General features: G+C 62.8%; 1 protein-coding gene across 1 annotated transcript in view; it reads right to left on the bottom strand.

Moving 5' to 3' along the window:
- Positions 1 to 16403, bottom strand: part of CELSR1 (cadherin EGF LAG seven-pass G-type receptor 1) — a gene marked incomplete at its 5' end in the record, with an annotated part of 130807 nt that extends 114404 nt beyond the window's left edge. Inside the window, one exon of the mRNA XM_080811676.1 lies at positions 12785 to 16403. Coding sequence (XP_080667802.1) covers positions 12785 to 16403 — 3619 coding nt within the window. The remainder of the gene's footprint in view (positions 1 to 12784) is intronic.
- Positions 16404 to 20605: the final 4202 nt, after the last annotated feature.

Raw genomic sequence — 20605 nt, 5'->3', positions numbered from 1 at the left:
AGCCAAGGATCCCGGGGCCACCGGGAGCTGGAAGAGGCGGGAAGAAGCCTCCCTACCGCCTTCGCTGCGAAGGCTGCCCGTCCGACACCTTGATTCCAGATTTCCAGCCTCCAGAGCAATGAGCGAATACACTTCTGTTGTCTTGACCTACTGGTCTGGGGAGCCGTGTCACAGCCCCAGGAGCCGACACGGGAAGCCCGTCGCCTTGAGGAACCGGGCCCGGCCCCTCGCCGAACCTCCCCTCCACCCGCTCACGGCTCCCAGGAAGCCCGCACGAACCCCAGGAGGGATCTGAAGGGAAGCAGGACCTGCCGGGGGGCACAGAGAGGGGCCTGTGCTACGCGCTTCACGCGGCGCAGGGCTACAAACCTGGAATTCGGATCCTCTCTGCGCAAAAGCCCCGGACAGATGCAAGACCGAGAGGATGTGCCCAGCAGGGATCTCACACAGCAGAGCCAAAAGCAATCCCAAGACGCTTCCCTCACCCCTGCCTCTGACCTGGAGGACGGAGTTTTGGCTGACCCTGGACCCCACCACCTTGCAGCCCGGCACCCGAGGCCCAGGGATAGCTCCGCTCGGCACAACGAGCTCGGTCCGTTCCTGAGAAGGCCTCCCCTCCCGCCCCCAGAAGCTGCAGCTTCCAAGCCCCTAACCGGGGCCGCTCACCGACACTCAGCCCCTCGCCCCCACCCTTCACTTGGACCCACCCCGGACCCTGTGGGCTCCTGACCTCCCTGAGAAGTCTCCCCCGACCGTCCCCACCCGCAGGGTCTCCCCAACCCGCAAGGTTCACGGCTTTGCTCACGCAGAAGTCAGCTCCCCTGCACCCCATAAGACCCGGGCCCGCGGACGAGGGCTGCCACCTGTCCGGTTCCAGGCGCCTCTGCTGGTGACCCCACACCGGGCACCCTCTCAGGAAGCGGCTCGGTGACTCCTGAAGACAGGGCGGAGCCGCAGAAGGTGCAGGAACTCCCGGGAGCTGTAGGTGCCAGACGGAGGGAGCGCACGCTTGTGACCCTGGTGAGTGTCCCCCTCATGCCTCAGGGCATCGCCCTTGGAGTTGACACTGCGTCGTCGGGTGCTCCCAAAGGACTGCCCCCCCGTTCCCATGGAATATTCCAGTCTTCCGAGGTTGCTCTAGTGCATCTGGTGACAGAAGGCACCCGCCCATGGCAGTCTGGTGGCCGCGGTGGCCCGAGAGAGCCGACATGAAGAGGCCTGGGGCACGGACACAGGCCACCAGGTGGGCGAACCCCCAGGAAGGCGCTGGGCGAAAGCAGCCAGACACGAGAGCCCGCACGGGGCAGGGAGCCTGCCACTCGGCCATCCACAGACACTGGGCGCGCCTGCCACGTCTCCCCGGGGGCTGGGGCAGGGGCACAGGGAGCGACCGGGATGGACCCGGGGTCTCTTCTGGGAGTGACGGAAGGGCTTTAGGGGGTCGAGGTGGGTAGCATATCACTGTAACGCACCAAATGCCTACAGAAATACATGCTTTAATGGGGTGAATTGCACCCTTGATAAAAATCAAAGAGGGGGCGCCTGGGGGGCTCAGTGGGTTTAAGCATCTGCCTTGGGCTCAGGTCATGACCCTGGAGTCCTGGGATCGAGCCCCGCGTCGGGCTCCCTGCCCAGCAGGAAGCCTGCTCCTCTCCCTCTGCCCCTCCCCATGCTTGTGGTCCCTCTCTCGCTGTCTCTCTAGCACCCAGCTGGGGCACCCAGCGCCCGGAGGACCTTCCTCTCTCCCAGGGCTTTTAAAGGTTCGGCTCATCCTGCAGCTCCTAACACACAGTCAAGCACCAGAGAGATCTCACACATGTTCAGACACAGAAATCGTCCTAAAGCACCCGCCCCTTTGGCTGTGGACAGGGTCAGGACTCCAGTGGAGAATGAGGGCCCAGGACAGGACCAAGGGGACCAAGTGGGGCTGCTCAGCTCCAGGGGAAACAAAAAACCTGAAACCACAGGCAGGGGCATCTGCTCCCACACGTCCAGCCCCTGAGTGGTCAGAACATTGGGTTTTATCAGCTTTTTTGGGTGGTAAAATACACACAAAATTTAACGCTTTACAATGTTTCAGCGTAGAGTTTAGTGACATTAAGTACTTCCACGCTGCTGTGCCACCGTCACCCCCGTGGGTCTCCGGGACTCCTCACCTTGCAGAACTGACACCCGGTCCCTGGTAGGCGGCCGGTCCCCTGCCCCTCCCCCAGCCCTGGCGACCACCACCCTGCTTCTGGTGTCCACGAACGCCGCGACCCCAGGATCTTCACCATCACCTCCAACAGGTGTCCTCTCGTGTCTGGCTTATTTCACGGAGCACGAGGGCCTCATTCTTCCTCCACGCTGTAGCGTTTCACCTTTCAACGCTGTAGCGTTTCACCTTTCAAAGGTGAATGCGACCCCACCGCTTCCGCTCATCCATCCGTCTGCCCGTGGACCCCGGGTGCCTCCACCTTCTGACGATCGCGAACCCGCTGCCGCGAGCAGATGCCAGAACCCGGTCAAGGTCCTGCTTTAACTTCTGCACCGATATGCGCAAGTGGGATTCCTGGACCCCACCAGGATTCCAGGTTTAATCCTTCGAGGAGCCACCACAGGGTTCTCCACAGTGGCTGCACCAATTTTCACGCAAAAAAGCACGAGGGTCCAATTTCTCCCCGTCGTAGCCCTGCCTCACTTTCTGCTCTGCTTTTGTTTCTACAACAGCCATCCTAAAGGTGGGACGTGGTGCCTCGCTGCGGTTCTGGTTTGTACATCCCGGAGGATGAGTGACGCGAAGCCCCTCTCGTGCGCCTGTTGCCGTGCTCACGTCTTAACTGGAAAAACGTCCAACTGAGTGCTTTTGCCGTCTTTCAATCGGGTCGTCTGTTTCTCTGTGGTTGAGCTGCGGTAGTTCTCTATGTATTCCAGACATCAATCCCTTACTAAAACGTGATTGGCGAACACATCACTAAAACGTGATTTGCGAACACATCATGATAGCTTTTAAACGAGGTCATTTCTCAGCACCTGCAATGTTCACAGGGACGAAAAGGCTTCCTGAGACACAGCCAGACCCTCGGGCTGGGTTTCTGCTTTTCCGGTCCTTCACCCACAGCGCGATTCCAGGGCTAGAGTCAGGACGGGGGTCCCGGGCGATGACCGTCCCACCGCCTCATTCCAGGGGAGACCCTGAGGCCCAGAGGGGACTGACTCGACCAGCGTTGGCCATCAGCACTCAGGGGGCCATCGGGCTTCACTGCCAGGGAAACCCCATGCTCTGTCCCACACCGGGATGCATCAGAGCGCAGCGAGGGACAGCTGCGGAGACCACGGCTGAGGTGGCAGTCTCCAAAGCGGGGCTACCCGGCGGCGGAACAATTTCGCTCTGTGACCACGGTCGTTCACCAGTCAACTTCCCGATGAAAGTTTGTTGCCCCGCGAGAGCGTTCTTATCTCCGAAGGCTAACATGGCACATGACTTTGTCTGAACAAGACGCTCCAAGTTCACCCTAACCAAGTGTCACTTCGATGAGACAGTTTTTAAATTTAAAAAAAAAAAAAACAGGGGCGCCTGGGTGGCTCAGTGGGTTAAAGCCACTGCCTTCGGCTCAGGTCATGATCCCGGCGTCCTGGGATCGAGCCCCACATCGGGCTCTCTGCTCAGCAGGGAGCCTGCTTCCTCCCTTCTCTCTCTGCCTGCCTCTCTGCCTACTTGTGATCTGTCTGTCAAATAAATAAATAAAATCTTTAAAAAAAAAAAAAAAAAAAAAAAAAAAAAAAAACAGACAAAAACAAAACAAAACACAAACCCAGAACTGGAAGTGAAAACAGACTATTGAAAAAGAAGGAAAAATCTTGACTGATGGAGAGAGAGAAGGAGGGAGAAAGAGAGGGAGGGAGGGAGGGCGGGGAGAGGGTGGGAGGGAGGGAGGGGAGAGGGGAGAGGCGAGAAAAGGGAAGGAAGGAAGGTTGGCCGGTCCCGACCAGGAGAATCTGCTCTCGAAGCCGGAGGGCCCCCAAGGGCACGTCAGCCAGTTCCGCGTGAGCTCGGCAATGCTGTCCACCTCTCTGCTGCCTCTGACCCTGACCACAGCACTGGTTCGGGTCCCTCCCCGCACCTGATGCACGCGGGTCCTGCACTCCACAGTTTCCCGTGACACCGCTCTGCCCATAGGAGGCCCATAAAGACTCAGGGACAGCTGCCAGGACCCCCTTTCCCTCACTGTGCAGCAGCTGCACCCCCGCTCACCGTAGCACTCCCGTGGAATCGGGTGTGACACACACGTGACCCACAGCCCTCCTGTTCTGGGTCCCCGGGGCTGCTGTCACAACAGCTCCTCGAGGCAGGGCTCAGCCTCTGGCTGACAGTGGGGCCACCCATGGTTCCAGACTCGGACCTACCACCAGGAGCTCTGCAGCCTCAGTATCTTTGCCCGTGAAATGGGCACTCTGAGGTTTGCAGCCAGGGGATAAGGCAGGGCCTGGGGAGGGGGCACGCACACCCAGGCAGTGGGGCCACAGGCTCTCAGACGACCACCTCTTGGGGTATCATCCTGGCTCTGATGCCCGCCAGTCTCCTCCCAGGTGTGTGGAGATCGGACACTGACCCCCCGACCTCAAAGCCCCAGGGGAGAGACGGAGGCGGGCAGACAGGAAGACCGGAGGGGTGGAGGTGGCGCCGTGCCTTGGAGGGGCCAAAAGCTCACACGCTCTCAGCAGAAAGGAGACAACAGGTGAGCGGAGGCCCAAGGTTGGGCCGGGGTTGGGACTCAGCATCTCAGGGCCACACGGGCTGGTCCGCAACTGCCCAGGGACTTGGCGGGACTCACATAGCTCTTGTCTTCTGGGCGCAGGAGGCCACCCCAAGGCCACCCGCTGTTGGACCACACTGTCCCCTCAAGGTTTCAAAGGCGCTTGATGTCCTAGACCAAGGCTCCATTGGTCCCAACGTCCTGCCAGACCCCTGGCCTCTGCCTCGCGGGCCGGGGTAGGTGGCGGGGTCACGGCACCAAGCCCCTCTCCTGAGTCACCTGAAACCTCTCCAAAGCACACAGACCTCCTCCACTGTCCCAGCGTGCTGGAAGAGGGGGAAAGGCAGGAAGGACAGACGGACACAGAGGAAAGGCCTCCACCAGGCAGTACGGAGGCCACCCGCGCAGCTGCGCGGCCAACAGCCAGAAGGAAAAGTCAGGCCGCAGGAGAGGGAGCGGGCGGAGAAGGCCCAGCCGCTCGGCCGCGTCCGGCTAGCACGCGCATCCCCAGGGCACCCTCGCCACACCCTGCAGATGGCAGCTGCTAGCCTGTGCCAGGGGAAACTGAGGCACAGAGCCCTCCACCACCTGCTCCAGGCACAGGTGCGGCGTGCCCCGGGGAGGGGGAGAGGGAGGGTGGGACCTGGGAAAGCCAGCAGAGCCCCTCAGGGCCAGGAAGCCCCCTCCACTGGGCCACCTTGGGGCTCGGAAACAGCCCCAACACCCCGAGACAGCAAACCCACGTCATCAACTACCAGGAGCCAGGCCCGAAGATCCAACACGGGGGGCGGCAGGGACTGGGCCTCGGCCGGCTCGTGTCCCCCTCACACTTCCACACGACAAAGCAGGCTGTGTGTCCTTCCCCATCCGCTTCCCGCCCGGAAGGCGGAGGGACGATCCCGTCCCACTAGATCAGTGCAGAGAGCACACCAGCCCAGGGCTCGCTCGCCGTTCACCTTCGCCATTCACCGCACGCCGCGGACACAGCTGTGCAAAAGTAGTCACGGAGTCTGTCCCAACAGCCACTGTGGGGGACCAGCCCCACTCCACATGCTTGATGCCTCGATACCCAGGGGCTGACCCTGGAAGCTACAGGCTGGCACGACCCCTTTCACGGGAGGCCCTCGGTCCACGGTGCACCCGCAAGCCTGGCACCCTGTCACCAGCCCCGAGGGATCACCAGACCGGCCGACCGGACCCCACCGCGGCTGCAGAGGTCGATACGGTGTGTCGGGTTGGGGTGGCTGGAAGGAGAGCTCATGCGACACAGTCTGCCTCCAAAGTAGTCAAACTGTGTGTGTGCGTGTGTACGTGTGTGTATTTATGTGTCTGTGTATTTGTTCATGTGTGATCCCCGGCCCATGTGTATGTGCACACATGTTTTTGCATGTGCATATGTCTCTGTGTGCATGTGCGTTCATGTTTGTGTGTACCTGTGCCCTGCACACGTGTGTGTTTGTTCATACATGTGCCTGTGTCCGTGCATTTGCATGTGTATATGTCTGTGTGCATGTGTGTGCTTGTGTCCGTGTGCATATGTCCATGTGTGCACACACATGTGAGCATGCTTGTGTGTGCATGTACTGGCGTCCGTGCGCATGTGTGTGTCCGTGTGTGTGTGAGCACAGGTGCACATGTGTACATGTTTAAGAAAGAATCGTGGCCCATCTCCAGGATGTCAGGAGGCGTTCACTGGAGTGGTAGAACGATGAAGGGCTGGTGACGGGCTTTCCCCAGCTCTGGAATGTTCACACCCGAAAAGGGGAACCAATTTCCAAGGCATCCGCAAGTCCTTACCTGAAGCAAAAGCGTGAGGATCAGCCATAGGAGGAGAACCTTCCCCGGGAGCCAAGCCCCCAACAAGGCACAGAGGGACCCAAAGTGGGGGGTGGGGCTATCCTGTTTTCAGTGTCAGCCTCTCCCCGGTGCCCAGAGTGGGGGACAGACGAGCCGCCGCAGTCTCTGCAGGGGGATCCTCTCCCAGGTCCCTGTGGCTCAGTCTGTAAATGACCCACAGCCTCTGAGGACCACCTACTCACAGGGGAAAAGCAGAGGGGGCCCCTGTCATCCCCCACAAACTCAAGGCCAGGTCCCCGACCCTGACAACCTGGGACCCCAACCCTGCCACACGTCCTCAGGTGGCCCCGTGACCCTCCCAAAGCAAACCCACAGAAAGCGGGGGGACATTCACTCCACCCCTCAGGATCCAGGAACCCTCCGGTTTTCATACGAACCTGCGTGTTCAGGTTACAGGACAAGAAGAAACACCAGAAAACTATGACCCCCTAGGCTGTGAGCGGAGAAGAGTCATGCTGATTCAGGAAGATTTTCCACGTGCTCTGCGCCACACGATAAAATCTACTTCTGTTTGCATCCGAGTGCCGGCAGGGAGGAGGCTCGTGGCCCGGAGCCACACAACACACCGCTCCGGGCCTCGGCGTCTGCCAGGCCCAGACGGCCCCCATCCCACCGCGCCGGGTCCCACATAGGTTTCTGCTCTCGGGCGTCACCGGGAGCAGGTGTGCGCATCCACCCGGCCCCGAGAGGGCTGTCCAAAGGGGGCACCCGGCCCTGGACGGAGCTTGGGTGTCGCCTGCAAACTGCCAATGCCGGTCAACGTCATACGGGGTCTGTGTACCCCCCACCCTCCTCCCAAGGGCTCACTGCCTGTCACTCTCCCCACATGTAAACAGTCTCCCTGTTGCTCTAGCTGGTAGGTGGGGCCACCAGGAGACTTCCTGTCGCCAGGTAGCCAGTGCTGAGATGGGCTGCCCTGCCCCTCAGCGGTCCAGGAGCCCCGTGGCCCTGGCCCCCCTGCCCACCCTCCCCCCCCATCACAGGTCCTACGAGTCAAAGAGGAGTAGAACCGACCCTCCCAGGCAGCCCTGTCTACACTCGACGTGGCCCCGACAGATACTGTTCTGCCATCACGGTGCCCCCCTCACTCCCGGTGCCCCCGGAATCACACGGGGTGAACGTCCACGCAGACAGAGGGACCAGGTGGCCAGCGTCGTGGTGGTGCGTGCCAACTGGTCAAGTCCTCCCGCCCATCAACCCAGCCCGGGTCGCTGTCAGCTCCACGTCCCCACAGCCACCCCCTGCCCTCAGGCTGGCTCCCTCACCCCTGCAAGCCTGTCCCCTGCTCCTCAGAGGGGCTGCCCAGTCTCACGCTACTCTGGCTCTCGCGGACGCCACCAAGGACCTCCATTTGGTTAATTCAAGCCCCATTTCTGCCCCACGGGTGACCCACGGTGGGACCCTCAGCCCCCAGAGCCCCAGACCCCCCAGCTTTTCTCTTGTGTGTGGTCACTCCTGCTCCAGCTCCGAGGCTGACCCATCCCCGCCCATAGGCCACTCCGGCCACAGCTTCTCGAGGCTGCACCGCGGTCCCATTCCCGTCACACGCATCCCCTGCCTTAATGCCCTCACATCCCTGCAGACTGGTCACTGACCACCCCCAGTCACAACCGTCCTCTCTGTCACTGCTGAGGCCATGCTGACCACCTCCGGCCAGGACTCCAGCTGGCCTCTGCCCAGACCTGCGTGTCCAGCCATCACAGTGACTAAGGTCAAAGGTTCCCCAGCCGCACGTGGTCTCCCGGTCTTGCCCCCAAGGCCAGACCCCCCTGCAAGGACACCCAGCTCAGGGAGCCTTCCTCCCTGACCTCGTCCTCATGCTCCTGGAGCCCGTTTTTTCTGGAAAGCACAGCCTGAGAGACCATGGCTTGGGAGCCACGGGTTCAAACCCCAGTGCTGCCCCTACAAGCAGCTGCCATCAAGCCTCGGGGGCCCGGGTGTGCTCCTGGCAGGATCACGCCCTGTGCAGACAGGTAGTGCCTGGGGAGGCCCCGGCGCAGAGCACACGGGCCGCTCAAGCCCTTCCCCGCCCCACATCTCACCATCTAACCGCGCAGGCCCCGCCTTGTCCCCCCACACTCCTCGGCCACCCCCACGCTTCCCTCCAGCCTCCCATCTCACCGCCTACAGCCACCTCCCCATGTGCAGCTCAGATGCGCCCGGCTCTTCCCCAAATCTCCCGGATCGGCCCCAAAGCCTCCGGAGTCGACCCTCCGCATCAGGGGGGGTTCCCGCCACACACGCTCCCCTGCCAGGAAGGTGCTTCGTGCGCAAGACCGCGGGTCCCCACGCCGCCTCCCCCATCCCGCATCTCCCTCCCCGCGATCTCAGTCCTGTGTTCCTCTGCGATCTTCCAGTCCTCCATCCCCCGCCGGCTTCCGGGAGAGCAGGGCCGCACCTGGCACACAGTAGGTGCTCAGCGAAAGGATAAACACGCTCTCGGCTCGGAGCCGGTGTTTCTGAACGTAAGCTAGCAAGTGACTGTCCCCAGAGCTTCGGAAGACCCCGCGACGCCCACCCACTGTGAGAAGCACCGAACTCCCGGGGCACTGGGGGTCCCCGGGGAACCCAGCTCCGCAGCCACAATGGCTTCAGCGCCCCGTGAGATCCGGGAAGAGCCCTGACACTGGGCATCCAGGCGCGGCCGGGACAGCGGCCCACCCTCCACTTCTGGCTCTGCATCCACCCATGCAAAAGTCCCCTTGACACGCTGTATTTAAGGAGGCAGATACGCTCTAAAGCGTCATCAGGCCAAGGCGGCCCTAGGCCACGTACTCCCCACCAAGGCAAACCACAGCCGATCTCTGAGGCCGGCTCCACGCCCAGCACAGAGCCCGACGTGGGGCTCGGTCTCAAGACCCGGAGAGCAAGACCTGAGCCGAGATCAAGGGTCCGGCGCTCAGCCGCGGGCGCCCCCCAGGCGCCCCGAGGTTGCCCGATCTCACTTCACCGCGTTGCCCCATCTTCCGGCGTGTCCCAGCGACACGGGTCATTCTTACCCCACACACGCCAACATTCCCGCATCCACGGGCCGACCACGCCCACAGACGCAGGGCTGTTTCCCACCAAGTGCCACGCTCCGCCGTGCACGGCGTCCGGCCCCAGCCCCACGGGCACAGGCACGTTCCGGCCGGACTGAAAATGCCGATGGGACGAAAACCTGACATCCAGAAAGATTGGAGGGAAGCGTGTGGTGCTTGAAGGTCCCCAGGGCTGGCGGCTGCACCGCTTTGAAAAATGCAAATGCGGCTTTCCTACAACAGCCGTAAAGAGGTCCCAATCACAGAATTTTAAACCTCATTCAAAAACCGTCACACAGAGAATGAGCGTTTTGTGGGGCTGGCTGTCCTCCAAACACGGGCTATTATTCGAATGTGCCTATTTTTTAATTCAAAAACATTTTCAAACGGTGTTCTGACCTCGGGCGTCTGTGTGAAACCATCGGTATCATCTACTCACGGTCAAAATGTTCCCGCTAAACGACACCCCAGGTCTGGCAAACGGAAAGGCCCTCCTGGTCCCCGGGACCCCCCCAGGCTGCTCTCTCCTGCAGCCATTTCCTCCTGCCCCCCCCCACACAACCCTCCCCCTACAGGCCCTCCCCCCTGCACACCCCTCCCCCCTGCCTGGCCATGTCAGGCCCTCCCCCTCGTGCACCTTCCCAGCAGGCTCCTCTGCTGGGGACCTGCTGGCCTGGCGCCCACAGAACCGCTCCGTCCAGCACCTCGAGGGCGGTAATAAGGCATCAGAGGCTTTAGGGCACGGCTGTAAATCCCAAAAAGCCAATAACACTTCAATGAAAACAGGGTGTGAGTCCCCTCACAACAGCTTTCTCCATCGTTCCTTTACAAAACCTAAGAATCCACCCTGGTTCATTCAAAGACTGATCTCGGGCTCTGTTTTGTTTCTACCCCACGCTCTGCTGCCTGGAAGCACAGATTTTTTTTTTTTTTAAAGATTTTATTTATTTGACTGACAGATCACAAGTAGGCAGAGAGGCAGGCAGAGAGAGAGGAGGAAGCAGGCTCCCCGCTGAGCAGAGAGCCCGATGCGGGGCTCGATCCCAGGACCCTGGGATCATGACCCGAGCCGAAGGCAGAGGCTTTAACCCACTGAGCCACCCAGGCGCCCCTGGAATCACAGATTTTAAGAGTTTTCAGCCATTGGCTTTGCCCGAGCACTCAGCAGCAAGTCAAGGGGTGAGGGTCACAGCGCACCCCGGTGTCCCCCCTTCAAACCTCAGCACAGACTCGGCACTGAGCGAGGATTTGGTGCTGGAACGGTCAGCCCAGCAACACATTCCTCCAGAATCTTCTCGCAGGCAAGGATCCCAACACCGCTCACCTCCCAGTTACCGGAAGGGTGCGTGTCTGTGTTAAGTGCAAGGGTTTATAATGCCACCCGCTGTCGGATCAGAACCCAGCGAAAGGGAACCACCTATTCCTGGGGGGACCCCCCAGAAGGCCCAGTGCCCGAGGGGCAGAAGAATTATGTCGGCCCTGGGTCACCGAGACCACTGAGACAGTCCCCCACGTGGCATGGGTCCCCGGCCCACCTGCGACTGTGGTCCCGGCCGGGGGCCCTCCAGGTAGGCAAGCCAGCTCTCAGTAACTCCCCTCTGGGGGATGAAATCCATCCTAAGCCTTGTTATCCGGCTGCCACAGGGAGGCCCACATTCCTGACGCCTCAGACGCACACAACATCCTTGCTTCCACACGCACTGTTCCCACTAAAGCCCCCTGTGTCCCCTGGGCAGTCAAAACCCCAGGGTGTTGCCAAGTTGTTTCCGCACCGACTGTTTTCCACTGTGTCGTACCCAGCACGCAGAGCAGTAGAAGGAACAAAAACCAGGCAAACCCAAGTGGGGATTTAGGAAGGAAACGATTTTTGGTAGCAGGTCATTGCTTGGAATACCCATAACCCCGCTAACAACTTCCCCCTAAGGGCCTCTTCCGTATCTCCTGCGCATATACACAACCCCACAAAACCAACAATACGCACCTGCGGAGAGACTGTGCCGCCGAAACCCTTGGCAAAGGATCGCATCACTGCAAAACTGGACCTGTGAGTTCCGGATCTCACAAGCAAACAACTGAAATGGGAACCTGTTTGCCACCCAACCCTTGGAGGGTAACGACTGATAACCAATGGTGAACACAAAACAGATCAGAGAATTTCCTTTTTAATTCTCGCAGGGCTCCCGCGGTGACAGTGTCGTAATCATTTATTGTTCAAATAAGTCAGCCGAAACATTGACTCAAACAACCCACGATCCAAGCCTTTCTTGGTGATAGTTTGGTCTCATCATTAAGGGCACCTGTCTGCACCAGCCAACCCTGCCCATAGGCGGACCCCCTTAAGGAGCCGCTGTGTCTCCCAATTCCCACGCCCTCTATCTGTCCCCTCCCCCCAGCCCTGGGGGCCCCGCCTGGCACTCGGGGGTCGGAGGCATGGGGCACGAACTCTTCGCTGCCGGGCATTAGGCTGACGGAGCCGAGACCACCTTGCTCGTCTGCGCACCTCCAGCCCCAGAGCAGGCCCGCTGGATTCCCACACCGGCTCCACCATCAAACTGGGCAGGCCTCTCGTAAGACCCAAATTATAAGCCCGTGTCCAGGAGCAGAAGCCAAGATCAAACGAGGCTATGCTTTTCAAAGCGCTCCCAGACAGACGAGCACACATAAGCGGGATTGTTATTATCTGCAGGAGACAGAAAAGAGACACCACGGGAACCAACTGCCGCCCTATTACAGGGTGACTCAGGGAACCATCCAGCAATTTCCATGCAGCACACCGGGCGGGCAGTGACCTTTGATCTTTCCAGACAGGCGGAGGGCTGACCACAGAGCGGTACCTAGCAAACCAGACAACTCAGAGAGCCCTGCAAACCAACTTTTCATAGCACAATCGGGAGACACAGTCCGCGGAGGAAAGCGCCAAAAAAAAAAAAAGCCCCGGTCTTGAACCTGAGGCAGCCCGGGCCTGCTCCCAGCAAAAGTGCTGAGGGAAGCAGTGCCGTACCCCTCCCACTCCCTTGGCCTAAGTGGGGAGCACGCCCCCAGCTCGCGGCACCAACCCTCCAACCGGAGCCCACAGATCCCCGAAGAGCTGCCTGGGCCCTGCCCAGATGCGCCCCGGCTCGTCGGGCAGGCCCCCAGCGGGTCCCTGCGGCTCTCGGGGCGGCCACTCACCAGAAACAGACACCTCCATGAGCGCCTCCAGCGGCCGGTTGTTGTCCAGGTCCCGGCTGAGCTGCAGCTCGCCGGTGGCCGGGTCCAGCAGCAGCAGCTGGAGCTCGTTGCCCTGCAGGAAGGTGTAGTTGAGGCTGTCGGAGAGGTCGGGGTCGTGCGCCGGGATGCGGCCGATCACGCCCGTGGGGAAGCTGTTGGACTTATTGGTGACATAGTTGTTGAAGAGGATCTGGAAGTCGGGCAGCACGGGCGGGTTGTCATTTTGGTCCAGGAGGCGGATGCGCACGGTGGCCCGGCTCACCAGCGGGGCCGAGGTGGCCTGCACTACCAGCACGTACTCCCGCCGGACCTCGAAGTCCAGCTCGGCCAGGGCGCGCAGGTCGCCGCTCAGCAGGTCCAGCTGGAAGACCTCGGGCACGTTGCCCTCCACGATCTGATACATGATCTGGGCATTGGGGCCCTCGTCGGGGTCACTGGCACGAATCCTGGCCACCACAGACCCCACGGGGCTGTTCTCCTCCACAAACAGCTCCAGCTCGTCCCTCTCAAACACCGGGGGGTTGTCATTAATGTCCAAGACGCTCACCTGGATGTCCACGGAGGCACTGAGGGGCGCAGGGCTCCCCCGGTCCACAGCCAGGGCCCGGAGGTTGTACACCGCCACGTTCTCCCGGTCTAGGCGGCGCTGGGTGCGGATCACGCCGGACGTGGGCTCGATGTAGAAGTCCCCGTCCCCGTCGTCCCCGCCCTGGAAGGTGTACAGCAGGCGGCCGTTGGGGCCCGAGTCCCGATCGGTGGCGGAGACCTGGAGGACGCTGGTGGATGGTGGCGCGTCCTCGAAGACGGAACCCTGGTAGAAATCCCGCAGGAAGCGGGGCGCGTTGTCATTAGCATCAAGGATGAGGATCTCCAGGGAGGTGGTGTCGGACTTCTGAGGGATGCCGTTGTCCCGGGCGGTGATGGCCAGGGTATAGGCGGCCTGGTCCTCGTAGTCCAGCTCGGTCATGGTGTAGATGGTGCCCGTGTCTGGGTCGATGCGGAACTGCGGGACGGGGTCCTCCAGCACGTAGGTGATGCGAGCGTTCTCGCCGGTGTCCTCGTCGGTGGCGCTGATGCTGGCGACGGAGGTGCCCACCGGCCGGTCCTCACGGACACTCACGGTGTAGTGCGAGCTCTGGAAGACCGGCCGGTGGGTGTTGGCGTCAGTGACGTTGATGAAGACCTGAGCGGTGTGCGAGCGGGTGCCATCGGACGCGGTCACGGCCAGCACGTACTGCCGCTCCTGCTTGTAGTCCAGCGGCAGCGCCAGGGTGATGAGGCCGCCGCCGCTCTGGCTGCTGAGGGCAAAGCGATTGCGGGTGTTGCCGCCGGTGAGCTGGTAGGTGATGACACTGTTGGCATCACGGTCACGTGCCCGCAGGGTCAGCACACTGCTCCCCACGGCGGCGTCCTCATTCAGACGCAGCTCGTACACCGGCTGCGTGAATACCGGGTCGTTGTCATTCACGTCCAGCACCGTGATGGACACGCTGGCCGAGGAGCTCATGGGCGGCGAGCCATGGTCCACCGCCTCCACCCCGAAGCTGTAGTGCTCCACCGCCTCGCGGTCCAGCTCCGCGCACACGGTGATCCAGCCCGAGCTGTTGTGGATCTGGAAAGGGAAGTCCGGGGGAGATGCAGCGTCCTGGGACGCAGGCCCGCCCCCCCCGACGGAGGTGGAGGCCGTGTCCACCAGCCGATAGCGCAGGCGGGAGTTCTCCCCTGCGTCCGCGTCCACCGCCTGGATGTGCAGCACTGAGTGGCCGAGGGGCACGTTCTCTAGCACGGCTGCCTGGAAGGGGCTGCTCACGAAGATGGGGGCGTTGTCGTTCACGTCCAGCACCTGCACCAGGACCAGCCCCGAGGAATTGATGAGCGGAGGCCGGCCCCCATCCTGCGCCTTGATGCGCAGCGTATACTCCCGGATGGCCTCGAAGTCCAGCGGGTTGATGACGTCCAGGCTGCCGCTCAAGGAATGCAGGTAGAACTGCCCCTTCAGGTTGCCACTCACGATGCTGTAGTGGATGGCCGCGTTCTGCCCCTGGTCCCTATCGGTGGCCTGCACACGCAGCACAGGTGTGTTGACGGCAACGTCCTCGGGCACCTGCACAACATAGCGCTTCTCGCTGAACTGGGGGTAGTTGTCATTCTCGTCCTCCACCACGATGTGCACGGTGGCGGTGGCGCTGAGCGGGCCTGGGTTGCGGCCCTGGTCGTTGGCCTCCACCAGCAGCTGGTAGGCGGCCGCCTCTTCCCGGTCCACCGCCGCGCGGGTGCGCACCACGCCCGAGCGCGCATCGATCTCAAAGACGCCGCCCGCGCCCTCCAGCAGGCGGTAGCGCATGTTGGCGTTGGAGGGCGCGTCGCCGTCGGTGGCACGGATGGTCAGCACCTCGTAGCCCACCTCGAGGTTCTCACGCACGCGCTCACGGTACTCGGACTGCTCGAAGACCGGACTGTGGTCGTTGGTGTCGCTGACTGTGACAGTGAGGTAGGTGGCGGCCGAGCGCCGCGGTGAGCCGTGGTCCACGGCGCTCACCTTGAGCACATGCGTGTCCTTGGTCTCGCGGTCCAGTGCGCGGGCCGTGCTCACCGCGCCCGTGGCGGTGTCGATGAGGAAGTAGCCATTGGAGCGTTCATCGAACAGGGCCTCCATCTGGTAGCTCAGGCGCCCGGCCTCGCCCTCGTCCGGGTCGTGCGCGCGCAACTCGATGACCATGGTGCCGGCCGGCTCGTTCTCGGGCACGGATACTTGGTAGCTCGGCAGCGGGAACTGAGGGGTCGTGCTGCCGCCAGCGCCCCGCCGAGCCCGCCGCGCCGCCACCGCCCCGGCCTGGGGCTGGGGCTGGGTCGGCGGCGACAGCGACAGCGCCAGCGCCGGGGAGGGCGTCCCCGCGGCCGCCTCCAGCGCCAGCTCCACCTGGATGGCGCCGGCCCCGCGCCGCAGAGCGCACAGCAGGCGCAGGCGGGCCAACCCCCCGGGCGACAGGCAGACGGATCGGCGTGGGCAGCGGGGGCCGGGGTGCGGCGGGCACCTACAGGCGGGGAAGGTGGTCAGGGCCGCGAGCGCCGAGTGCAGCGTGGCCCCGCCACTGTCGCCGCCGCCGCCGCCGGGGGCCGGGAAGCAGAGCGCCGCGCCGGGCCCCGGCCCCGTGAGCACAGCCCGCGCCCGCAGCTCCGCGCCGGTGGCGGGTCGGCTCCGTAGCCGGGCGCCGCAACCCGGGCCGTGCGCGCGCACCCTCAGGCGGAGGCTCAGGGCCGTCGGGGCGCCGCGGGCCGCCAGGCGGACGAGCAGCGGCAGCGGGCGGCCCCCCAGGCGCACGCAGCTCCGGGGCCCCGCGCCTGGCCCGCGCCGCCGCCCAGCCAGCCGCCCGTCTCGGCTCACGTCCAGCAGCTCCCGCAGCGCCCGCGGCGTGCGCGCGGCGTCCAGCGCGTAGGTCCAGCCCGGCCCCAGGGCGAAGGCGCGGGCGCCGCCGGGCACGCGCAGCTCCCAGGCGGCCGCTCGCAGCCCCAACGCGGATAGGGCGGCGGCCGCGGCCAAGAGCAGCAGCGCGGGCAACACGGGAGGCGGCGGCGCCATGGCCCGGAGCCCGAGCCCGAGCCCGAGCCGGGCGCCCGAGCACAATCCATGCACCCGGCGCGGCTCCGCATGCACCCGGCGCGGCCGGGGGAGGGCTCCCGCGCGCCCCGCGCGCCCCGCGCCGGGCCCTCGGGGCAGCCCGCGCCCTGCCTCCCCGGGGGCGCCGGCGGGGACACCGGCGGCCGCGCTCCCGGGCTCCCCCGCGGCTTCCACTCCGAGAGCGCTTTGCGAAAGTTTGCGAAGTTGGTTTCAAGATGGCTCCTGTGCGCGTCCCGGGAGGGCGCCGCGCATCAACCTGCCGTGGCGGCGGCTGCCGGCGGCTCCAGGTGGCTCCCGCGCGGGCTCAGCCGGGCGGCGTGGGAAGCGGGGCGGGCCCGGGGCAGGGCGGGGGCGGCGCTCCCGGAGCCGGCGGGGCCGCACCGCGCCGCTCAGACCCCGGCGGCCGGCTGCTGCCTGGGCGGTGCGCTCGGCCGGCGCCCCCTCGGCCCGCGCTCTCCCCGCCCCCGGCCCAGCTGGGCCCCGCCCCCGGCCCCGCCGCGCATTGTTCAGCCCGGGGGGAGCCGGCCCGGAGGTGCGCGCCGGGAGGATCGCTATGGAGACGCGGGGGCGCAGCCAGGGGAGGCCGGGCCCACTCCCCCGCGGCCTCCCCACCCGACCTCCCCGGGGGGCGGGGCCGAGGGAGCCGGGCCGGGAAAGGCAGGGCAGGGGGGCCCCCCGGCGGCAGCTACCGGTGGGGCGGTGGCTCTGCGGGTCCCGGGCGGGGCGCGGCCCGAAGCACCCCCACCGCCGCCGCCGCGCGGGCAGAACTGATCCGCGGAGAGCGCCGCGCGGGCCGCTGCTCAGGTTGGGCCCGGGAGGGGAGGGGGCGGGTGCCGGGGTGGCCGGGAGGGGGCCGCATGGCCCGCCCCGGGTCGGGGACCGCGGCAACGGTGGAGGGAGGTCACACATTCACAGCACAATGCGGGAGGCTAAAGTGCTTCACCCCGACAAAACTTGGAAATGCCATCGGCAACTAACCGGATTCGGGTCCCACCGAGTTTAAAGCGCAACTTTTCAACGGAAAGGAAGACAGCCTGCGTTGACATTTGGGATTTGGAGTGGGGGCATTGGAGGGACCAGCCCGAGCGTTCGTGGACGCGCGCGGTCCGGGTCCGGGGACCTCCTGGCTCCTTCTGAAGCGCCGCGGCCGGGAGCGGAGAGCCACCTGCGGGCGATTTAGAAGTGTGGCAGCACCCCTGTCCCCGCCTCCCCGCCCCGTCGCCTGCAGGGACGAGCCCGGGGGAGGGAGCTTTGGAACTGACCTCCGCACCTCAGCCTTCTGCGGGAAACAGATGGAGATGGAGGCTTTAGAACTAAGTGGGACCCCCCCCCTCCTGCGGAGCACGGTTTGAAGGGCGGGGGTTAGGACTTGACACCCCATTTCCCCCAGGGACTTTAGGACTGTGCCACCCCGGGGCGGGAAGATGCCCTCGCCCCTCGGTAGAGCGCGGGGCGCAGGGACCCCACTCCCGCCCCTCGCCAGTCAGTGGAGTCTCTTGGTCCCAGAAGGCTCCACCGGGTGGATCCAGTGAGAGACGTTTCAAGCCGGTCCTTTGGACACGGGAGGTTTCCGCCTCTGCATTTCCAGCCTGAGTGCGGATGGGGGTGGGGGAGGCTGCAAAAAGTCAACTCAAACGATATTGCTCAAAGTTACCAGTTAACAATGTCTCTAGGCTAGAGCCAAATATGAGCATTTTCTTCTTATTAGCAAGACTTAAAGAGGTGGTTATTAGCCTTAGAGGTAGATTTGCTCTAGGATCTTTTAATCTGGGAGTTTCCACTGGCAAGCCCTTTCCCGGAAAGGAGTTTGTGGAGGGAGGGAAGGAAGGAGACGAGTTCATCCTTCACGTGTGACTGTCCAGGACATCCTGGGTCTGTCCTTCCTCTGGGTCGGGGAGATTCAAAGGGCAGGAGTTTGAGGGTGGGGAGGGCAAGGAGGCCCCTGAGGCCAGAGCTCGGCAGTGGAAAGCTCCAGGCCAGGGTGGGGGAGAGTAGGGGACTCAGGCCGGAGGGAACCCAGAGTGCCTCTCTCAACAGGGCTTGAAACAGGTTGGGCTGGGTTTACATAAACAAAAGGTTCTGTTACACTGTGCTTGCTGGTTTTTGAAAATTCAGATGCAGTGACGGAGTTTGGGTGTGGGCATGCCTTCCTGGAATAAGACACCTGCGGGCTGCAAGGTGACCAGCGGGACTGGGCTGGGCCCCTTCCTGGGCCACTTCCTGGTCCCAGGGACGGGATAGGGAGGGACGCACGGACAGATCTTGCTAACCTGATGTCCCGGGAAAGGCCGAGAGACACTGCTGTTCCAGTCCCATACGGGTCCAAAGCAGGCCCAGACTGCGTGTTTAGGAATGCACACCTACAGGGGAAAGATTTGGGAACCGCAAGAGGGTGACCTGAGCCAGGTCAGGAGGCACGCTGGGGAGCGGGGGACGCGAGGGGTCGTGGAGGGTTGGCTTTGCGATCATACACTGAACTCCGCACGTGGCGGAGTTCCTCTGTGCCCCAGCCCTGTGTCCACCAACGTGAAAGGGCGGGGATGGGGGTAAAAACTGAAGGCAGCTCCCACCCTGATCCAGGGACTCCAGCCGCGTGAGCAGATGGCACACTTCTCAAAGGGCCGGCACCTTGCAGGGGTCACCTTCCAGTTCTGCCGCTAAGCGGTTGTGGGCCCTTCGCCAGGGCCCGGTCTGGAGGAGATGCTGGAGACAAGAGTAGTCTAGATTCCCAGCGTGGCTGCAGGGCCATTAAGGCTACAAAGGGACCCTTGGCTGGGTCAGTCGGTGGAGTATGTGACTCTTGATCTCGGGGTGGTGAGTTCAAGCCCTAAGTTAGGCGTAGAGATTACGTTTAAAGGGGGAAGAAGAGAGAGAGAGAGAGAGTGCATAAGGAGGCTGGCACAGGCCTGGTTTGGGTGCAGATCTACCAGGGGCTAACGCTTCCTGCTACTGTGTCGTTGTCACTGAGCCCAAGGTCATGGGTCACAACTGTTTCATCACTGCCTTGGTGCTCAGGGCTGAAGATGTGAGCCGAGGGCTGCAGGCCCGTGTCCCTGGTCATGGAGAGCCAGAGGCTGCGACTTTCATCCAGTTTCGGGGGGTGGGGGGTGCTTGTCTGAGCACAGCCCCTGCTCTAGTCCACTCTGTGTTCACAGAAAGCGAACGGAGGCCCTGACGAGCCACGGGCAGTGAAGGCAGGTGACTGAGGCTTCAGGAAGGGGCTCCCGTGTCTGGTGGCCTGTCTGGCACCACCCGTGAGGCTGTGTCATGCCATCTGCCCTTCCCCCAGGGGGCGGCTCCAAGCACTCTCCTCCCTTCCCCCACGTACCCACCAGCTCTGCGGATCCACAGCCCACTCATTGACTCTGGGGCCCTTCGGGGGTGGGGGGATCACATCAGAGTGGAAAGAGCTTGGAGGTTAGCAGTGGTGCCCATGCTGGAGTGTGTGCCCGTTTAGCGCTGCTCTGTGTGCCTGGAGCCCCACCCCACTCAGGGTCAGGGGCGCAGTGAATGTAATTGACCTTTATGGTTTGCACACGCCCAGGCGGTGCTTCACGGGAAGTGAGTGCTTTAAAAAAAATTCTTTTTAAGGTAGAAGCTGTGGGTCTCTAGTGTTGTACCTGTTCTGAAAAGCATCTCGAAATACTTTTTGCTAGGGGCTCAAACCAGAACCCACATGAATTCCGGAATCTGTACCTTACACAAAAAATCTCTGAGCCAGGGGCACCTGGGTGGTCCAGGCAGTTAAGCATCTGCCTTCGGCTCAGGTTGTGATCCGAGCATCCTGGGATTGAGCCCCACGTCGGGCCTCCTGCTCAGCGGGGAGTCTATTTCTACCTCTCCCACTCCCCCCCTGCTTAGGTTCCCTCTCTCACTGTGTCTCTGTCAAATAAATACATACAATCTTAAAAAAAAAAAAAAAAAACTCTGAGCCAATCTTGAAATGATGAGGGGTCAAAGAAACACCCCAGTGGGGAAAGCCAAGAAGCAAGTCCGGGCTGGGCCCCCGCTTTACCCTGTTTTTGGAATTCAGAGGGAAAAACCTCCTGCAAACCGTTGGTTGAGCCCCTCTTCCTACCCCCACTCCACGCCCCTCCCCAGCGGCCCTCGCCTTTGGTAGGGTTTGACTGGTGGGAAAACAAAGAGGAGAGCTTGACTGAATC

The sequence above is a fragment of the Martes martes genome, assembly GCF_963455335.1.
Source record: "Martes martes genome assembly, chromosome: 8".
Classification (NCBI taxonomy): domain Eukaryota; kingdom Metazoa; phylum Chordata; class Mammalia; order Carnivora; family Mustelidae; genus Martes; species Martes martes.
This window is presented reverse-complemented; position numbering and strand designations above follow the sequence as displayed.